This window comes from Nilaparvata lugens, chromosome 2 (assembly GCF_014356525.2).
Source record: "Nilaparvata lugens isolate BPH chromosome 2, ASM1435652v1, whole genome shotgun sequence".
Classification (NCBI taxonomy): Eukaryota; Metazoa; Arthropoda; class Insecta; order Hemiptera; family Delphacidae; genus Nilaparvata; species Nilaparvata lugens.
In genome coordinates, this window is record NC_052505.1 from 17,219,310 (window position 1) to 17,240,658 (window position 21,349).

The 21,349-nt window shown below is 34.1% G+C and overlaps 1 protein-coding gene across 1 annotated transcript in view; it reads right to left on the reverse strand.

Annotated features, from left to right (window-relative positions):
• LOC111048420 (RGM domain family member B) overlaps positions 1-21,349 on the reverse strand; it is a 122,250-nt gene that overhangs the window by 99,171 nt on the left and 1,730 nt on the right. Inside the window, exon 2 of the mRNA XM_022334294.2 lies at positions 4,556-4,763. Within this exon, the coding sequence (XP_022189986.1) occupies positions 4,556-4,578 (23 nt within the window). The 5' untranslated portion in view covers positions 4,579-4,763. The remainder of the gene's footprint in view (positions 1-4,555; positions 4,764-21,349) is intronic.

Here is a 21,349-nt window from a genome sequence, read left to right on the forward strand (position 1 = left end):
TGACGTCAGTGGCAAGCAGTAGAATATAATTCCTTTAATTACAATAATAATTCAATTTATGTAATTCTTAAAACTGCTTAATCTTCTAGACATAGTTCCTCTCATACAATGTACATGTGCTAGCGTATATGATAAGGCAGGGTTGTTGTCTGATAGTAGATTAACATGTGTTGCTTTCAAACGATCACCTTTTTGGTGCTATTTCTATGCACTATGATTGGCTTAGGCTTGCCAAAGAGATTTAATTACCATGTGGTTCAGCTGAATTAATCATTAATAAATTAATATTCTTATACAATTTTTATTAGGTTTGAGACTGTTATAATTAATTTCTGCCGTTTTATCAATAATATAATTTCATGCTATGACCTAGTTAGTTACAATAAGACCTGACATATAATATAATTTCTTAAATAATAAATAATTTCAACGATAATACATACATTTTATTTTTTATTTGAAATTCTTGGTCCTTTATTGATAGTTTTATAATTTTTAGAGATGGTATTATATCTTGCGTGAAGCCAGCATGACATTTGACAATACTTTGAATCAGTCAGCTGTGTTCAGGCTGCTTTAAACATCTGATCGATAGTAAACAAAGTGTAACCTCAAATTCAATGAGCAATTCGTAAATAATTTGTGCTTTATTTGCAGAATAATTATAATTTTATTGAATAATTTTCTAGAAAATATTCGGTACAGAACGGTACTCTTATCTAATATACAGTTACTGATAAGTAAGCTTTATCGCTCGGTCGCTAACTATTCCTTTAGCAAATTCTTTCATTTTAAAAGGTAATCACAATTTTCTCTCTTCTCATGAGATCTATTTGAAAGATTCATCACAATATTCAACTCACACTACCAACAGAGATGCTCCATATTGAGGTGAAATGAAAAAAATATTGTCAGCTCTGCAAATTATGTGGGATTGACAATATTTATTTCATTTCACCAAGAACATAATCATATCTTCTCATCACTTAATAACAAATTTTCATTACTGAAACAAAATAATTTGTTAGTTCAAAAATGAATCTTCTTTCATAGCATGCAAAAGATTTGTCAACGGTGCGGATGTAGAAAGGAAGAAGTTATCTGCTTTGTCTAATGACAGACAATGATAGCAAACGAATGTTAATCAGGTGCCGTCTTCACAACGTAAATCTCACTATAGATTAGTAAAAGGTGAACACTGAACAGTTACAAGAAAAGCTGCCGACACGGACACGTCGCACAGAAGTCATTACTCGACCTATAAAGCAGACAGAGCCGTCTCGATCTATTTTCGTGCACATGACATTGTGTCTGCGTCTGGATGGGAGAATTGCCCACATCCCTCGCTTCGTCGGTCTACCAAGAAAGGGTAGCAGACTGCCAGTCTCCCAATGACAGGGTCATTGGTCCCCAATCACTCTCCCCAATGATCATACATACCTTCCAGCACTGACACACACGATTCTCAACCATCCTTTTTATCAATCTTCTCCTTCGTCTCCTCTTACAATCATCCAATCCCTAACCAAACACACTCTCCTCTCCACAAGGTCTTCCAAAGGACCTTTCCCTCTTTCCATTCCATGATTCACTGTCATCATCATAATCATTATCATCATCATCATCAAATGTCCCTTTCGTCCACCAATAGAGAACAAGAACGAGCTTTGACCTCACGTTCATCTCAACTAAAAAGGAAGCTATAATCATCTCACTCTTTCGTCCCTCGACGAATAATGTCATTATCCAATAACATTCAATAAGAAACGTTAAAGGCGTCATTAATCCCACTTTAATTTGGTCAAGTGGTGTTATGCTTATTCATAGTAAGAAGTAAATTGGTTGGGAGATACTTGGAGTGTTCTCTAGTCTCTAGTAATACTTGTGTAAAGGGTACTACAAGTTGTATATTGTTTTCATTAATTTGAATAAAGTAACCCATTTAAGTGAAGTGATTTTATTTGTGTGTATACAAAGTTGATCTTAGAAATCATGCTCACCACACTATTATCTTTAATAAATTATCATCAATTTTTTTATCGTGTTATCATGAATGAAATGATTTGAGAACTACAGTATTTTCAACTTGAGAGCATAACTCATACATTGTGAGAAACTTTCCGAATAGATTCTTCCTGGTATTATACACTGATAAAATATCTCATGTAAATATACCAAGTAGAATTATAACCGGGAGATAAGTTGTTGTGATACTTCAATTGAAGTGATCAATCAACTGATCAATCAATAATTGTGAGGAGAGCATGAATGATGATACAGCAGAGGGTAGAGCTCACAATCTAACAGTAATGTATTCAAAATATAGAGGAAGATAAAATATGATGTCTTGGATTAATTATTGTACAAATAATGTACCAATAAGAGTAGCGCTTTAAGAAATACAGTATTTGAAACTCACTGAATCTAACATTCGAATAGAATATAGAAGAATTCTGAGCATCTCACAATACCATAATCGAATTTTCAAACTCAATACTCAATGTATTTATTTTTGACATGGGATGAGCATGATGATGACATGACTTTTGACAATGAAAGATATGAATAGGATCCATAATGAAATCACACTTCGAAGATCTCACGAAAAAGGGCAATCAAATATTAATTTTCAATTGGACTCAAGAGAAAGAGTTCTTTATTTTTTCATTTGAGAAGATTTCATATTCTGAGGTTACTTTCTTTATTGACGATTTTCAGTTTCGATTGGTCAGTAAAATCATTACGAAGATCATAGTTATACAATCCAAGATCATTAATTTTATCCTATGAGATTGGGACATTAATAACGCTTCAATCATACTGAAGTAGGCCGGCTGAAGCTCGTGGAACAAGTTTCCTAGGAATGGAAAGCTGTTCGGATTGTGTTTGGCTGGAGGCTTCAATTTTGTGATACCATAAAAGGATTGAATAGCAATACGAAATCACCAAGTAATTAGATATTTGAATAAGTACCAGTGTTCCATCACGTGCTAAATGTCTGCATTTCAAGTGGTTAGTGTTGTAATTACAAAAATGTATCTGGAAAGTAACACGACAACAGTTATTGCAATTTTCACTCCATGAACCAAAGAAGGCATGTAATTTGAATGAACCAATCTGTTTTCCCGCCAAGGAACATTTCAGCTCGAAAATTATCATTCTCGTTTTCGACGATCATGCAATAGCATTTCATGTCTTCGAATTCACAATTGAATATTTTTAATCAGTGCCACTCTCTCAATAGTAGTAGTATGTGTTGGTGATGAGGTGGTAGAGATTGATAGAAAAATGTTAGCTCTCGATCAAAATTCACAAATCATACCTTGGACTAATAGCCTAATTATTTCAATGAATAAGTCAAAATTCAGCTCAACTCACGCAGAGTTTGTTTTATATTGTATTTTCAATCACATCCACTCCCCTAGTTGAAGGATAATATTGATCATGGAAGAGAATTTCATCAAGTAATTAGCGTTAATGTCTATAAATATACATGTAATTAGAATTCAGCTGAACTAACAAAAAAATTTGTTTGATATTGTATTTTTGATTAGGTTACACTTTTGATATTGTCTCTTCAATCTCACTCTGTCTCTGCTAAAAGTATATTGGTCATGATGGGAAATTTCATCGCGACACGAAACAGGGGATTTGCTTTATCAAACTGAGACAATTTTTGTCTTTTGTATGTTATACACACTGTTATCAGCGTTATCTGTGATAAAATTGATTGTTTCTATTATTTTCTGACTTTCCCTACTTTCTTAAAACGTTTTGAATGATTGTCAAGCGAATTATTATGATTTTCCTTCATTTTTCCATCGTCATTTTGGATGCTATAGAGAATGTTATCAGTGTCATTTGTGATAAAAATTATTGTTTTCATTGCTGTAGATTCTTCCTATCTTCATAAAACGATACAAATGGTTGTCAAACGAATTGTTTCAAAGGAAAACTAGTTCAATCTAACCAATTTTTGTCTTTTTCGATGCTACAGATACTGTTATCAGTGACATCTGTTATGAAAATTACTGTTTTTATTGGTGAAGACTTCCCCTTTTTTCCTAAAACGTCACAAAGGATTGTCAAGCAACTTATTATGTAGGGAAACGTATTCAATCTAACCAATTTTCGTCTCTTTCGTTGCTACAGATACTGTTATCAGTGTCATTACTCATTAGTGATGAAAATTATTGTTTCCATTGTTGTAGACTTTTCCAACTCTTCTAAAACATACAAATGGTTGTCAAAAGAATTTTTCCAAAGGAAAACTAGTTCAACCTAACCAATTTTTATCTTTTTCTATACTACAGATACTGTTATCAGTGACATCTGTTATGAAAATTATTGTTTTCATTGATGAGGACTTCTACCTACTTTCCTGAAACGTAACAAATAATTGTCAAGCGAATTGTTATGAAGGAATACTCATTGAACCTAACCTAAAATCAACACTCGCGGATGATTCATCCCTTATCAACTCCAACACTGGTACAATGAATGAGAAGTGTGTGCTGGCTGTAAATGTAATAATTGATGTTTATTTTCAACTTACCTAATAATGAAGCGGAAGACCATGGCAAACACTGGTTCACATAGTATATCGCGTAGCGACACGACCAACACGCGCGATGATGTGAGAGTGAGTGTCGTTGCCGCGTTGCGGGGATTAGTCCAAGTCGTCGGTCGGGTCGTCGGTCGTCACCCCGGTTGAAAGCCACCCTCTCGTGCCGATCAATACTCGCCCGAAGTCGCAGCGACCCCTGCCGAGAAGCAACAACACATTCATCAGAACAAACACAGCTCTTTACTCTCCCTGACTGACTACTTAATTCACTCAGACTCTTACCCCAAGTGCAGTCTCTCCCACCCTCCACAATTCACTTGTTATAATCTCCCTAACACTTTCCTATTGTTTTTGCAAACAACCACTTGACAGACAACACTGCTTCAAAGCTATTTTCATTGATAGTCATTTAAACACAACTATAGAATATAATTATTCATTGTCATTAAACCTCTAGTGCAATACACACCTAATCAACTCTTAGTCAATTACAGAGGAATACATACAGAGAAACAGTCACATCGAAATCATACATCAGTCATTAGGGAGAATTATATGATAAGACTCAAGACCAACAATGTGGTGCTTTATTATTATGAATTTAGTCACAGAACTACCAACAAACAAAAATCAATTTCAATTGAGGAAATAAATTATAATTAGAAAAAATATGTGTTGGATGACTTTAAAATTTGAAATATAAATATCGGGCCACCGAGCTTCACTCGTTATTTATTTAATGATAAACAGAACACAATTCTTCAAAATGATTGGGGAAGGACTAACAAGCACAGCCAAAACTGTTTCTTCTCCCAATTTTTATTTATACATTATAAATGGACCAAAAAGTAGGTTATGTTCCATACACTTGAATTCAGGTCCAATTTTCAGTTCAAATATTTGAAAACAGAAAAGTTCTAATTGAGATTGTTTACAAACCAAATTGAAAAACAAAATAACACTCACTAATCACTTACAACTGTAAAAATAATAGCCTAATGATTAACTTTGAATATTATGATATACCATGATTGTCATGTCAACAAATCACATTATTTTGATCGAGTCTATAGAAATGTCTAGATTTCTCGTGAGATACGGTAAGCTGATTCATTGCACATCTCCCACACAGGCACCCGCATCTTCTGTTATCGACAGACTACGAAATTATCATCTGTTTTTCCAAGGATGAATTATCCTTTTCATGTCCTTCAGCGAGTTTTTCCAGGGATTCCCTAGTGCAATCGAATTTTTATATCATAAACCTACTACGTTTTGGAGATCCGTTGGACATAAATAACGATAAATAAATATAAATAACCAAATATAAAAATATATTCAGATATACAGAAATTGCTCGATTAATATAATAGGATTCTCCAATCCCCATCCCTTTATAATGTCACATTTAATGAGATCATTAGTCGTATCCTAATTGATACGACTTGATCAAAATACTAAAAATTATTATAGGAAAATCTATCAAAATATGATAAATAATAATACGATTATTCAAATCTATCAGTGAAAACATCACCTCACACTGGACTTATGTTTCTTCAATTGACAGCATTATCCTTAATTATTTCAAAATCTTCCGATATGAGACTACAGACTTCAACAATATTCAGATAGAGGTTCTAGTGATAATTATAAGGCTCTCAAATACTATGAATATCTGAAATTATCCAGTCTGGAACCAGATTGCGATTCATCTATTCATAAATCTATGTATCATTCACTGAAGAACACTAAAACTCACAAACATTAAATTGGCCAATCGAGTCCTATTATTTTATTTATCCACAAACATGTTATAGCTTGAACATTATGAGCCACGTACTCGGCTGAATGAAAAATGATTACCGAAGAAATATTGGGAAAATAATTGATAATGAAATACTTAGGCTTTTCAAAAGAAATATTGGGAGAATAAATGATAATGGGATACTTATGCTTGTGATCGATCATGGCAGTTAAGTTTGTATTTTGAAAAGTCGGTTACGTTTTACAATTAGTATTTTTACATTTGTCAAGTGGTAGGTGTAGAAGGTGTTAACAATACGATAAGATAACAGAGTTCACGCAATTCAAGAGAAGAGGCATTCAAGTCTTGATTTAAGCATTTCTCAAGAAACTTAAATTAGACGCTTTGTTCTCATGCATACTGAAATAAAAAAATATACCATGTAATTGAGAAACATGATTCAAATCTCTTAAGCTGAACAACTTCTAAAAAAATACACGTTCACGAGAGGATGGCTTGATGAATAAATTCAAAATATTTTAGCTTGTTACGGATGAAAAAACACGTTTCTCAACATCCCAAGCCTAGTTCAAGTCATGTCTAGTTTTATCATTTGAAAAAATCAGGAAACTTGAGAGGAAAAACTCTGAATTGTGGTGCTACGTTTGAATCGTTTGACCATCAGATAAGTCCTTTTCGTGGCCAAACTTGTACAGAATTGTTTGGTCATCACCACGAAGCAACTCGTTTGAAAAATGTATGTTGAGGTTTGAAGAACAAAAATATTTAAAATAATTTGGTTCACACATCACACTAAGGAGGAACAAAGGAGAAGAATGTTCTGCATTTGAGTACCAACTACTTTATTGTGGTGAATATTCAAATTGGCTTGTGAATTACTTTTCATTCAAAAACCAAATAAGATAAACTATTCTGAAAATGGTTTTAAGGAAAGTATTTAATTTGTATAATAGTGTTGTCTACTACTAATAGTCTTTGCATCAAATTATGAGTCGGCTCAGCCTTATCAATGAAAAATTGTAAAAATCTTATTCTCATGAATAAAATAAAACTCCATCCTATTTAGCTACGCTTAATAAATGACTAGTGGATTTCCAAATGATGATTGAATACATCCATAATAATGTAATTTCTTATGGTAAGGCGGAATCATTAAATTTGTTTCGTATCACCGGAGATTCCAGTAATGACAGGCGCCTGGAAGAAACAAAAGCAATTTGGGGGCTTAAAATTGATGTGCACCCCACTCCTCACTCCTCATCATCATTCTTCTTCTCTTCTTCTCCTTTCCATCTTCTCATTTTCTTCTTCTCCTTCTACTTCTCCTGTTCTCTTCCTCACACTCCTACGCGACAAGCACCGGCCAAAACAAATGAAACACAAAATGAGGCACCAAAGGTGTCGGACGTTATTAATAAGCGCTATAAATCACCTCATGAAAAATAGCCGGCTATTTGTTAGAGGTGTGAGGGAAAGGGAAGGTGGAGTGGAGGTGTAGGTCCGACAAAGAGGGGAATCAACAACTGGCTCATCAAACATGGCGACACACCTTTTTTCAACAACATGTTCGATTCGTTATATTCGATTAAACTTTGCCACCAACATGAAAAAATAATAAAATTTCTGTTCAAAATTGTCAAGGGTAAGCGGATCGATGTTTGTTATCGATCTTTTTTCAATTTCGATCTGTGAGGTCATTGAATTTTCAATTGTTGAAGAGCCTTTCCAGTTTATTGGGATTGAGTGTCTTGAATTTTTCAATTCCGCGCACCATTGCTAACTCTTTCAATTCAAAATGGATTGTTTACCTGTCTTTGAGTGTTAATCGTCAAGTTAAAATCTGTGATACGAACATTTGGAATGTTCAATTGGACTGTGAATTGTAATAAAAATTGTTTTGGCTAAACCCTGTTAGGCAATTCAGAAAGGTTTGCAATAGATTAAATGAATGAATGGAAATCATATTTAATTTCTGAGCTGATCCACTCCCGAATTTCCATTTGAAAGAAGTACAATAAGTTATGCCAACCTATTGGAAGGATAAAAACTTGAGGGAAGATTCATTCTATTAGCACCTTTCCCTTTTTTCTTCTCAGATATTATTGATAGATTTTCGAAATCATATTTTTAAATTTCCTCATCATTCTAAATTTGAATACCATGACATCCACCATTCTCAAAACCTATACTGAGATTCTGAACATTTGGAAACTGTTCAGAACATCAACTGTGGAATATTTCTTCTACAAAGTTCCCCTACAAAGAATATTTCATCTACATATTGTGGAGCGTGATTTGAAGGCTTCACATATGTAGAGAGATCTGCCAAATCATGTAGTGCTGAATCTAAATGCCTCACGTTGGGCCGGCAAATCATGTGGTGCGTTTTTTAACGGCTTCACACATGTAGAGTGAATCTTGTACTGAGTCAATGGTGTAGCGGCTATAAATTTTGTAATTGCGTGTGTGGACGCTGAGTGTACACCATACGTCATGACTGGCTCAATCATTGCCTGGTAAATATTTTTTTTGTATTTTTGGTTATGTTTTATTCCATAGGATTGGATGTAGTTGTCTTATCATATTTTTTCCCTTCCTTATCTTCCCCATGATATCCACTCTATCCCTTCCATCATCATGACCTATATATAATATGACCTATATGACCTATATGATAATAAAATTGATAGAAGAATACAAAAAATGGGGCTTGGAGGTTAACACAGAAAAGACACAATATATGCAGTTCGGAGGCACAGGACAGGATATTGGAAAGTATTTATTTTGTATAATAGTCTTGTCTATTAGTTTTATTAGTCTTATCTATAAGTTTGGCCTTATCAATGAAAAATTGTAAAAAACTTATTCTCACGAATAAAATAAAACTCCATCCTATTTAGCTACGCTTAATAAATGACTAGTGGATTTCTAAATGATGATTGAATACATTCATAATAACGTAATTTCTTATGGTAAGGCGGAATCATTAAATTTGTTTCGTATCACCAGAGATTCCAGTAATGACAGGCGCCTGGAAGAAACAAAAGCAATTTGGGGGCTTAAAATTGATGTGCACCCCACTCCTCACTCCTCATCATCATTCTTCTTCTCTTCTTCTCCTTTCCATCTTCTCATTTTCTTCTTCTCCTTCTACTTCTCCTGTTCTCTTCCTCACACTCCTACGCGACAAGCACCGGCCAAAACAAATGAAACACAAAATGAGGCACCAAAGGTGTCGGACGTTATTAATAAGCGCTATAAATCACCTCATGAAAAATAGCCGGCTATTTGTTAGAGGTGTGAGGGAAAGGGAAGGTGGAGTGGAGGTGTAGGTCCGACAAAGAGGGGAATCAACAACTGGCTCATCAAACATGGCGACACACCTTTTTTCAACAACATGTTCGATTCGTTATATTCGATTAAACTTTGCCACCAACATGAAAAAATAATAAAATTTCTGTTCAAAATTGTCAAGGGTAAGCGGATCGATGTTTGTTATCGATCTTTTTTCAATTTCGATCTGTGAGGTCATTGAATTTTCAATTGTTGAAGAGCCTTTCCAGTTTATTGGGATTGAGTGTCTTGAATTTTTCAATTCCGCGCACCATTGCTAACTCTTTCAATTCAAAATGGATTGTTTACCTGTCTTTGAGTGTTAATCGTCAAGTTAAAATCTGTGATACGAACATTTGGAATGTTCAATTGGACTGTGAATTGTAATAAAAATTGTTTTGGCTAAACCCTGTTAGGCAATTCAGAAAGGTTTGCAATAGATTAAATGAATGAATGGAAATCATATTTAATTTCTGAGCTGATCCACTCCCGAATTTCCATTTGAAAGAAGTACAATAAGTTATGCCAACCTATTGGAAGGATAAAAACTTGAGGGAAGATTCATTCTATTAGCACCTTTCCCTTTTTCTTCTCAGATATTATTGATAGATTTTCGAAATCATATTTTTAAATTTCCTCATCATTCTAAATTTGAATACCATGACATCCACCATTCTCAAAACCTATACTGAGATTCTGAACATTTGGAAACTGTTCAGAACATCAACTGTGGAATATTTCTTCTACAAAGTTCCCCTACAAAGAATATTTCATCTACATATTGTGGAGCGTGATTTGAAGGCTTCACATATGTAGAGAGATCTGCCAAATCATGTAGTGCTGAATCTAAATGCCTCACGTTGGGCCGGCAAATCATGTGGTGCGTTTTTTAACGGCTTCACACATGTAGAGTGAATCTTGTACTGAGTCAATGGTGTAGCGGCTATAAATTTTGTAATTGCGTGTGTGGACGCTGAGTGTACACCAGACTGATTGATTCACTACAAGATTCAATACAATTGTCGGAATCGCGGGAGGCCTAAACGCTCGCTCACCCTTGATTCTTCTAATGACAAATTGTATTGTGATGAAATTTTTATAAGTAGTGTAGCGATCGCTAAACACTGAATACGGATACCTTAAAATTATTACCTGTGAAGAATGAGCATACAAAATCATACAGGTCGAGCAAAAATCCCGATGTAGCTAATTTACGGGACTGCGTCTCTAATAAGTTCTGAAGGATTAAAATACGGTATTTGAACCAAATATCGTTCAGAATATATTTCGAGAACAGAGTCTTGTCGGGTTTTAAGCTCTATTGTAGGAATTTATATGATCTATGGCTGCCTCTGCTGTACAATTGATGCATTCGCTCCTAAGTCGAGGTAGGTAACAGATAAAAGCTGATATATGAGCAGGTAAGGACAAAGAATAAATATCTTGATCTGACCCCACTCGCTACATCCACTTAGACCTGTTCCAATATCCAGCTTAATTCAATTATTCTAATGATCGTATTCGATCGGTTCTTGATAATATAGCACGTATCAGACACAATAATTGACAGGCTTAAGAAATAATCGAACTCAGAAAGCGAATTAACAAAACTGAAATATATTACAATAAAATATGCAATCATACAGTGCAGATTCAGAATTTGATTTACAGGTTGATAATAATTTCGCATTAATAGAATAGTTAAAAATTTCTTGTGCTTGCATGATACCATGCGTGATTCAACAGAATTTTACAATTGATAAAATTGAACAGTTTTGAAAAAATAGTGAAAAAATGAATTATAAAATATTTTTAAAAAATGCTCGGGGTCGTGGTTCAGGCAGCGGAGGATAGTTAATCAACTACAAATTCTTAGAAATTAAATATGAATAAATTTTAGGCTCTTAATAACTAAAGCGCTTGTCGGCGTGGCCAATAATTTAACGAAGAAAAATTTATGTTTTTCTGCACTGAAATATTTTCGAAGCGTAGATTGGGGCCCCTTATGACTTATAACTCACGTGAATTCCTTGGTCGTCGTGGTTTTCTTCTTTAGATCAAAAATCGTTTGATCGGCGGCAATCCAGGCTTCGGTTTCAGCACGTGGGGAATTTTAATTTAAATATCTCCTTCACCGAATTAATTAAGGGATAATTTACTTTAAGCTTTTAAATTTATCGATTGATGAGAACAGAAATTTACGAATAACAAATAAATTGGCCTAAAATATCGGCTCACAAATAGAACATTTAAAATCGAACAAGAAATTTTCACAAATAGGTCTTTGGTAACTATAAAAAGAGATCTGCACGGTGAGGATTTCAAAAGGGAAGTGCTGTTCTTTTCTCTAAGCTTTTAGGCTAGACCTTGCTTCTCAGAATCTCAGTGTAATAATTTGCATAAAAATTTGCCATTGGTAGAACGCTTGTGACGTAAACATGACGTCAGTGGCAAGTAGTAGAATACAATTCCTTTAATTACAATAATGATTTAATTTATGTAATTCTTAAAACTGCTTAATCTTATAGACATAGTTCCTCTCATACAATGTACATGTGCTAGTGTAACTGATAGGGCAGGGTTGGTGTCTGATAATAGATTAACATGTGTTGCTTTCAAACGATCACCTTCTTGGTGCTATTTCTATGCACTGTGATTGGCTTAGGCTGGCCAAAGAGATTTAATTACCATGTGGTTCAGTTGAATTAAATCGTTAATGAATTAATACTCTTGTACAATTTTTATTAGGTTTGAGATTATTATAATTAATTTCTGCCGTTTTATCAATAATATAATTTCATGCTATGACCTATTTAGTTACAATAAGACCTGACGTATAATATAATTTCTTAAATAATAAATAATTTCAACAATAATACATACATTTTATTTTTTTTATTTGAAATTCTTGATCCTTTATGGATAGTTTTATAATTTTTAGGAATGATATTTTACCTTGCATGAAAACCGGCATGACATTTGACAATGCTTTGAATCAGTCAGCTGCGTTCGAACTGTTTTAAAAACATCTGATCGATAGTAAACAAAGTGTAACCTCAAAATCAGTGAGCGATTCATAAACAATTTGTGCTTTATTCGCAAAATAATTATAATTTTATTGAATAATTTTCCTAGAAAAATATTCAGTACAGAACGGTACTCTTATCAATATACAGTTATTGATAAGTAAGCTTTATCGCTCGGTCGCTAACTATTCCTTTAGCAAATTCTTTCATTTTAAAAGGTAATCACAATTTTTCTCTCTTTTCATGAGATCTATTTGAAAGATTCATCACACAAAAGCCCCCAGGATATTTTAAATAGGTAATTGGGAGACGAGTCGAAACAATGACTATTTGAAAAATCCGATATTGTGATGAATACACCATTTCATCTCCTTACTTCTACGAAAACTCAACACTTAACACTAAAAACAATATATCGTGCACTTTTGGCTACGAGAAAATAAATAATTGATTGTTCCTTCCATTGGATACAATCGAAATACAATAATTAATGAGGTCTCTTAGGATCCTTCATTAAAAAAAACTCCACAACTTCCATTCACGGGTGGCTTATGAGCAGACCCATAACTATAACAAATATACAAAATTTCACATATTACTTCTTAAGATTTGAATAGTATTTGCAACAAATATAGACTTTCATCATTTTTTCATAGTTATTACCGGTTTCGACTCTTTATTCTGGCTTTTACATAAATTGGGTGAGAGTGTGATTTTACTTCGGTGACTTGACAATCGTCTACCGTTTGACTCGAGCAATTTCTTATTTGCGTTTAGTACGTTGTGTACAAACAGGGTTACACTTGAAATGGCTTTCTTGATTTTTATCAATGTTGGTTACAAATATTAAGTCTTTAAGATTACATTTATCAATTTGAATTTCAATTCATGATCTTTTGATGCAACAGTAATAAATTTCACATTTGAAGGTAAGAATTTCATTTTCTTTTTAGCTTTTTTAGCAATACATTTATATGACATATAACATGCGCATTTCGTGCAAGTTAACATAAATATATATTTTTGGTTGCGTTTTTTACTTATAATTTCACATTAAATAATAGATTATAACATTTAAGAACGATATTGCTTTGATTCATAATGATTTATTCTGTGATTTCGCACACATTGGCTGGGATGACGAAGAAAATTATCGAACAGGCTTTGGTTCTGAATAGATTTCTTGATCGATTCTGTATTTCGAGGTTATATTTACGCATTTTTTCAAATAAACTTTGTTTATTTTCTTTCTTCCTATTCACTACTAACTTCATCTGATTTATAATTTATAATTATTTTCTGTGGATAATACAATTTTTGTTTTTGTTTTCCAGTTGGGCGGATATAACTAGGCGATTGTTTCTGTGATGATTGTAGCATGAGGCGGATGGCTTGATTAGGTTGGAAAATTTTTAAGGTTGTTTCGTAGTTTTAATTTCTTCTGTTATTAAAGTTGATTTCGATTTTCTTCATTTGAAGTGAATTAATAATATTTCCTTATTAGCGGAGATGTGGCGAAGTTTAGGTTATGTTGATTAACTAGGCTGCAGTAGAAAGATGCTAGTCTGCAAAGATATGATTCGGTGGGTAGGCTGTGATTATGACAAGTTTGATGATTTATGTATTCACAACGTAGCTTCCAAATTAATTCAAAAATTATTCCTTAAGCCCCCATCTAAATTTGATTTCAGTATTTGTTTCAAGTTTTCATTCCAATTTGCAACTATCCGTTTTATCAAACTTGGTTTAAAACGAATGTGCCGGTGGTGTAAATCAATCCTTACAAACGTATTTCCTCTTTGTCGGCCAGTAACATGCAGTTTGATCTTTTTAAACCTGACATGCCGGTGGTGTCTGTGGGTTTTTTCAAATAATCCTTTCCTTTGTTGCATGCCGGTGTACAGTCTGTTTGATTTCAACCGGACATGACTGCGGTGATTGTAGGTCCTTCCTGATACCGTCTTCCTTTTTTCTTGCATGCTGGTAGGAAGCTTGATGTACGATTTTAGCCTAACATGACGGCGGTGGTTGTAGGTTCTTCTAGATATTCTTCTTCTTTCTTGAATTGTTTTGCTGATTGTGTGTGGTCTTGACTTTATGCGGATTTTAATTGTTCTAATGTTGTTTTCTGATTGTTTTTGATGGATACTGATTTGATGTGTTGCAGGTGCTGTCCTTGGTGGATGGGAGATACGTGCGGTCGGCGGTCCGGGCTGCTCTTCCACTCGGCGGGCAACGTCCTTGGATTCCTGGTGTCCGGCGCGCGGTGGTACGGGCTGTCCCTCTACCTGATGGATGTCGTCCTCGGCCTGGCGGGTGATGTCGGCTGGTCCCTCTCGGCGTTCTGCGGGGTGCGGCGCGACTTCAGTCTTGACATTCTCGGTAGGTTGGTCTCCCATACATGTGTCATGTTCACTTGTCTGTTTTATGACCTCTCCTTCGAGTGTGTCTGCTTTCGCATGCATGGGCTCGATCACTGGTCCAATATTGATTTTAATTGTCTGACTTTTCTCCTTGATTTGCCGTCCTAACATCCTGCTTCTTTCCGCTGCTTCCTCCAACTGTTGATCCAGTTTCTCAAAACCTTGTTCACTTGTTTTCCTCCACTGTTGGATTTCCTTCTTTAATTCTTCATTTGCTTGTTCGTGTTCTTCGAGTAGTTCTTTACTTGCTTTCCTTAATTCTTCATTTTTTTGTTTATTGTCTTCCTTTAGTTCTTCTCTGGCTTGTTTGTCGGCTTCCCTTGCCTGTCTGATTTCTTCCCTCCACTGTCTAATGTCTTCTTTTAATTCTTCCTTCATTTGTTCGTTCATCTTGGTTATTGCTTTCAGGATGATGCTCATCTCTAGCACGGGAAGGGTGGGTATGTGGCCTTCGGTCGGCGGCGGGGATTCCGTAGTGTGAGGTACAGACGTCTGGACCTCTGGAACGGCGGTGCATGGGCGTTTCTCCCGCGCGACATCTTCCGTCTCTGAAATTGCTGACGTGGCCTCCAGGATGCGGTGTGGACCTTCCATAATTTATTTAATGTTATAACGATGCAAGTGTGTTGAAACGACCGCAAACATGTGAGGTTATGTGAAACGATTATAAGTAAATGATCAAAAATTGAAATAGTGAGAAAAATTCGTTCAATGAAGAAATACAAAAGTGTGATTTAATAATATGTTCAGTGATGAAGTGAATCAAATTAGCAATATCGTTAACATAAAATAACGATAACATACAGGATACACAGTGGACACTTATGCGGTAATACAGGTACGCCTCTTATAATTTATTATTACTATTATTATAAATATTTTACTCTCATAAGTTCTTACCGCAATTCTATATATAGGCTAGTGTTCTTTGCACAATTTTATATAAAAGGGGCAGTGTTTTGTTTGAATTATTCCGCAATATATCCGTGATTTAATTTTACTTCCCTCTTTATGTTTTAAAAACTTTTAAAAATGTAAATAACTTCAATCCTCTTTTCTGTAAATATTTATAAATTGTTTCAATATAGACCTAATATTCTTCAAATAATATGACCTTTCTTATGATATCTCTTATACCTATGACTTATAGTACGACCAATTCTCAAATAACACAATAATAAAATTCTGAGTTCGATTCTTTCTCTAAAAATTCATCAATCGATAAATTTCTTTTCTGTTCAAAAATTGGGTATGGTACGTCTTGCTGTTTTGTATAACAGTGAACAGTTAATACTAAATTCGAAGAAATTCACAACCATGAATTTTTCAAAAAATTTTCCCGTTGTCAGCGCTATAGTATACTGAGCAACTAAATAATCCTCGTAGTCGATTATCCACCTCTTCAATGCCTATCACTGTTGGGCGCCAAAATCATGTGGAGCGTGATTTGAAGGCTTCACATATGTAGAGAGATCTGCCAAATCATGTAGTGCTGAATCTAAATGCCTCACGTTGGGCCGGCAAATCATGTGGTGCGTTTTTTAACGGCTTCACACATGTAGAGTGAATCTTGTACTGAGTCAATGGTGTAGCGGCTATAAATTTTGTAATTGCGTGTGTGGACGCTGAGTGTACACCAGACTGATTGATTCACTACAAGATTCAATACAATTGTCGGAATCGCGGGAGGCCTAAACGCTCGCTCACCCTTGATTCTTCTAATGACAAATTGTATTGTGATGAAATTTTTATAAGTAGTGTAGCGATCGCTAAACACTGAATACGGATACCTTAAAATTATTACCTGTGAAGAATGAGCATACAAAATCATACAGGTCGAGCAAAAATCCCGATGTAGCTAATTTACGGGACTGCGTCTCTAATAAGTTCTGAAGGATTAAAATACGGTATTTGAACCAAATATCGTTCAGAATATATTTCGAGAACAGAGTCTTGTCGGGTTTTAAGCTCTATTGTAGGAATTATATGATCTATGGCTGCCTCTGCTGTACAATTGATGCATTCGCTCCTAAGTCGAGGTAGGTAACAGATAAAAGCTGATATATGAGCAGGTAAGGACAAAGAATAAATATCTTGATCTGACCCCACTCGCTACATCCACTTAGACCTGTTCCAATATCCAGCTTAATTCAATTATTCTAATGATCGTATTCGATCGGTTCTTGATAATATAGCACGTATCAGACACAATAATTGACAGGCTTAAGAAATAATCGAACTCAGAAAGCGAATTAACAAAACTGAAATATATTACAATAAAATATGCAATCATACAGTGCAGATTCAGAATTTGATTTACAGGTTGATAATAATTTCGCATTAATAGAATAGTTAAAAATTTTCTTGTGCTTGCATGATACCATGCGTGATTCAACAGAATTTTACAATTGATAAAATTGAACAGTTTTGAAAAAATAGCGAAAAAATGAATTATAAAATATTTTTAAAAAATGCTCGGGGTCGTGGTTCAGGCAGCGGAGGATAGTTAATCAACTACAAATTCTTAGAAATTAAATATGAATAAATTTTAGGCTCTTAATAACTAAAAGCGCTTGTCGGCGTGGCCAATAATTTAACGAAGAAAAATTTATGTTTTTCTGCACTGAAATATTTTCGAAGCGTAGATTGGGGCCCCTTATGACTTATAACTCACGTGAAATTCCTTGGTCGTCGTGGTTTTCTTCTTTAGATCAAAAAATCGTTTGATCGGCGGCAATCCAGGCTTCGGTTTCAGCACGTGGGGAATTTTAATTTAAATATCTCCTTCACCGAATTAATTAAGGGATAATTTACTTTAAGCTTTTAAATTTATCGATTGATGAGAACAGAAATTTACGAATAACAAATAAATTGGCCTAAAATATCGGCTCACAAATAGAACATTTAAAATCGAACAAGAAATTTTCACAAATAGGTCTTTGGTAACTATAAAAAGAGATCTGCACGGTGAGGATTTCAAAAGGGAAGTGCTGTTCTTTTCTCTAAGCTTTTAGGCTAGACCTTGCTTCTCAGAATCTCAGTGTAATAATTTGCATAAAAATTTGCCATTGGTAGAACGCTTGTGACGTAAACATGACGTCAGTGGCAAGTAGTAGAATACAATTCCTTTAATTACAATAATGATTTAATTTATGTAATTCTTAAAACTGCTTAATCTTATAGACATAGTTCCTCTCATACAATGTACATGTGCTAGTGTAACTGATAGGGCAGGGTTGGTGTCTGATAATAGATTAACATGTGTTGCTTTCAAACGATCACCTTCTTGGTGCTATTTCTATGCACTGTGATTGGCTTAGGCTGGCCAAAGAGATTTAATTACCATGTGGTTCAGTTGAATTAAATCGTTAATGAATTAATACTCTTGTACAATTTTTATTAGGTTTGAGATTATTATAATTAATTTCTGCCGTTTTATCAATAATATAATTTCATGCTATGACCTATTTAGTTACAATAAGACCTGACGTATAATATAATTTCTTAAATAATAAATAATTTCAACAATAATACATACATTTTATTTTTTTTATTTGAAATTCTTGATCCTTTATGGATAGTTTTATAATTTTTAGGAATGATATTTTACCTTGCATGAAAACCGGCATGACATTTGACAATGCTTTGAATCAGTCAGCTGCGTTCGAACTGTTTTAAAAACATCTGATCGATAGTAAACAAAGTGTAACCTCAAAATCAGTGAGCGATTCATAAACAATTTGTGCTTTATTCGCAAAATAATTATAATTTTATTGAATAATTTTCCTAGAAAAATATTCAGTACAGAACGGTACTCTTATCAAATATACAGTTATTGATAAGTAAGCTTTATCGCTCGGTCGCTAACTATTCCTTTAGCAAATTCTTTCATTTTAAAAGGTAATCACAATTTTTCTCTCTTTTCATGAGATCTATTTGAAAGATTCATCACAATATCTATGTTGATAATTATCCAACAATTGGAAGATTTTGGGGTGAAGTAGAGCATATCCTTCTTAAAGAAACTATCAATTTTGGAAAAAAAGTCATGAGGAATCATTCAAATACAAGTATGACAAGGCATGAGTAGAAGTTAGATTCTGTCAACTTTGTGAAGATGTATAATGCTCGCGGAAGTTATCTTTGTTATCATTCTGTATTTCAGAATTGCTCTTGTATTGAACCAAACCACTTTTTTGAAGAGGGGAACCGCGAGCTGTGAGTCAGCCACCCTCGAAAGCATGACTTGAGTTTGTATAATAGTTTAGCGACAAAGTTCTTCTTTTATTGTTCAAGAGATTCACATCTCTGTCCCATTCAGGATTTCCATTGGTCCATAGCTTTCCAAATTCTCCACGTCCCTTCCTTGTCTAACAGTTTCCACCCCATTTCCAATCTGACAGAGAGCGATGCAAGCTTGGGGTGACTTATAAGAGGGTCAAAACACCCCTATTTCATCCTTCCATAGAACCATAAATATGGTTGTAATGGTATTAGGAATGAAGCCCCTCTCTGCTCCACCATTGTGAACCTCCATTTGTTTCCATGAATTGAGAGTGCACCATTATCCTCCCCCTAGCTTTTTCCTCCCCGAAATTATTTTTTTAACTGTTGAAGTGTAATCCATAATTATTATTGATGCAATTTCCCATCCAATTGAGATGTTGAGTCACTGGAGCGTAGATATATCTTGTAAGTGTAGTATAGCTCATCCCATTCTAATATAAGTTCTATCATTGATAATTGCTGGAGAATAATTCTGGTACATAGCCTACAAGATTTATCATCGCCTCGCTTATATATCTTCCAATTAGAGCTAATTCCGATTGATTAATGTTTATGTTCTAGCTGATTTTGATCCAAACTGAATACGGTACTGGTTTTGATTGATGATGATGATTTTTCGAAAATGCTCTATTGAGATATTTGTGTTCCATTAGTTGAATTCTCTACATTAAAAAACATCTTATGAATTAGGATGTATCAAGAAATGGAAGCTGTACTACAATACTAAATTCTCAAATTATGAATATAAAATTGAAACAATATTCTAGTCAGTGGATTTGAGAGGAGATATCTGAGAAGGTTCTTTCCCTGAAAGTTGAATTATACATGAACGTTTGAAAAGTTTCTGCTTTTGAAGGTTCCATGTAGCACTTTTCTAATTGAGATGAAGCATATTTATTTGTTTTTATTTGAAATACTTACTAGTTCTAACGAATTATTTTTGTAGGGGACATGATGAATTGATATTATAGTAATCATAATTGACTTATCAATCCATATAATAATCTATTCACCATATTTTTATTGTATTTATTCGCTTGGGAGAATGATTTTTGAAGTTGAAACAATCACTCCTATCACTTCCTTATCAATCTATATCAGTCTATAGCGATATGCTGCTCATGAATGATTGTAATGAAATTAAGTGATTTATGAATGCTATTATGAACTTATTCTATTAAGGGAACGAAAAAAGCTTATACCACAGATCTAACCACAGATGTTTACCTAGTCTATGATTCTACCAAGTTCATGCTGAAAATATATGAAAAGATTTCAGTCTCTCAATAAATACTCTTTGTTATCGCTATCCTAATTTACTTCACTCTTCAGTTCGTTTTTCTTTAGAAACTATGATAAAATCGTACTTCTAAAGTGGAAAGAAACGTGGCACTCCACGTTTATCGTGAACAATAATAAGCAATCAAGTACACGTTCCCCTATCAAGTAAGTGTAAAATTCAAATAAAAGATTTGAAAGCGGGGTCAATCAACTTGATTTTTTAGTAGAGTTATCAAACTATCACCGTATGCTTGTTGCATGCATTTGGTTGCTTGATGCTCCAGAAATTAATCCCACTTTTGAGTTTCTTATGGGGTTTAACTCGACTAACGATGAATAAGGAGAATGATAAATTGTGGACTATCTTTTCTTCATTTTTATCATTGGGTGATACTTGAAATGGAACAGCAAACAAGTGTTGCTGTTCTTACATGAATTTTTTCAACAATCAGGAATTTATTTTGTAATTTCAATGAATAAATAATCGATGCATGTAATCTCCAGTATAGGATATCATTTCACTATTGAATTACTCGTAGCTAGGAATGATTGATATATTCGTAATAATTTCTCAACTCCCAAGAAGCTGATATGTGTTTCTTAATTATCCTTATCACTATTGATTTACTCTTAATGATTACTCTTACCATTGAATTATAAACCT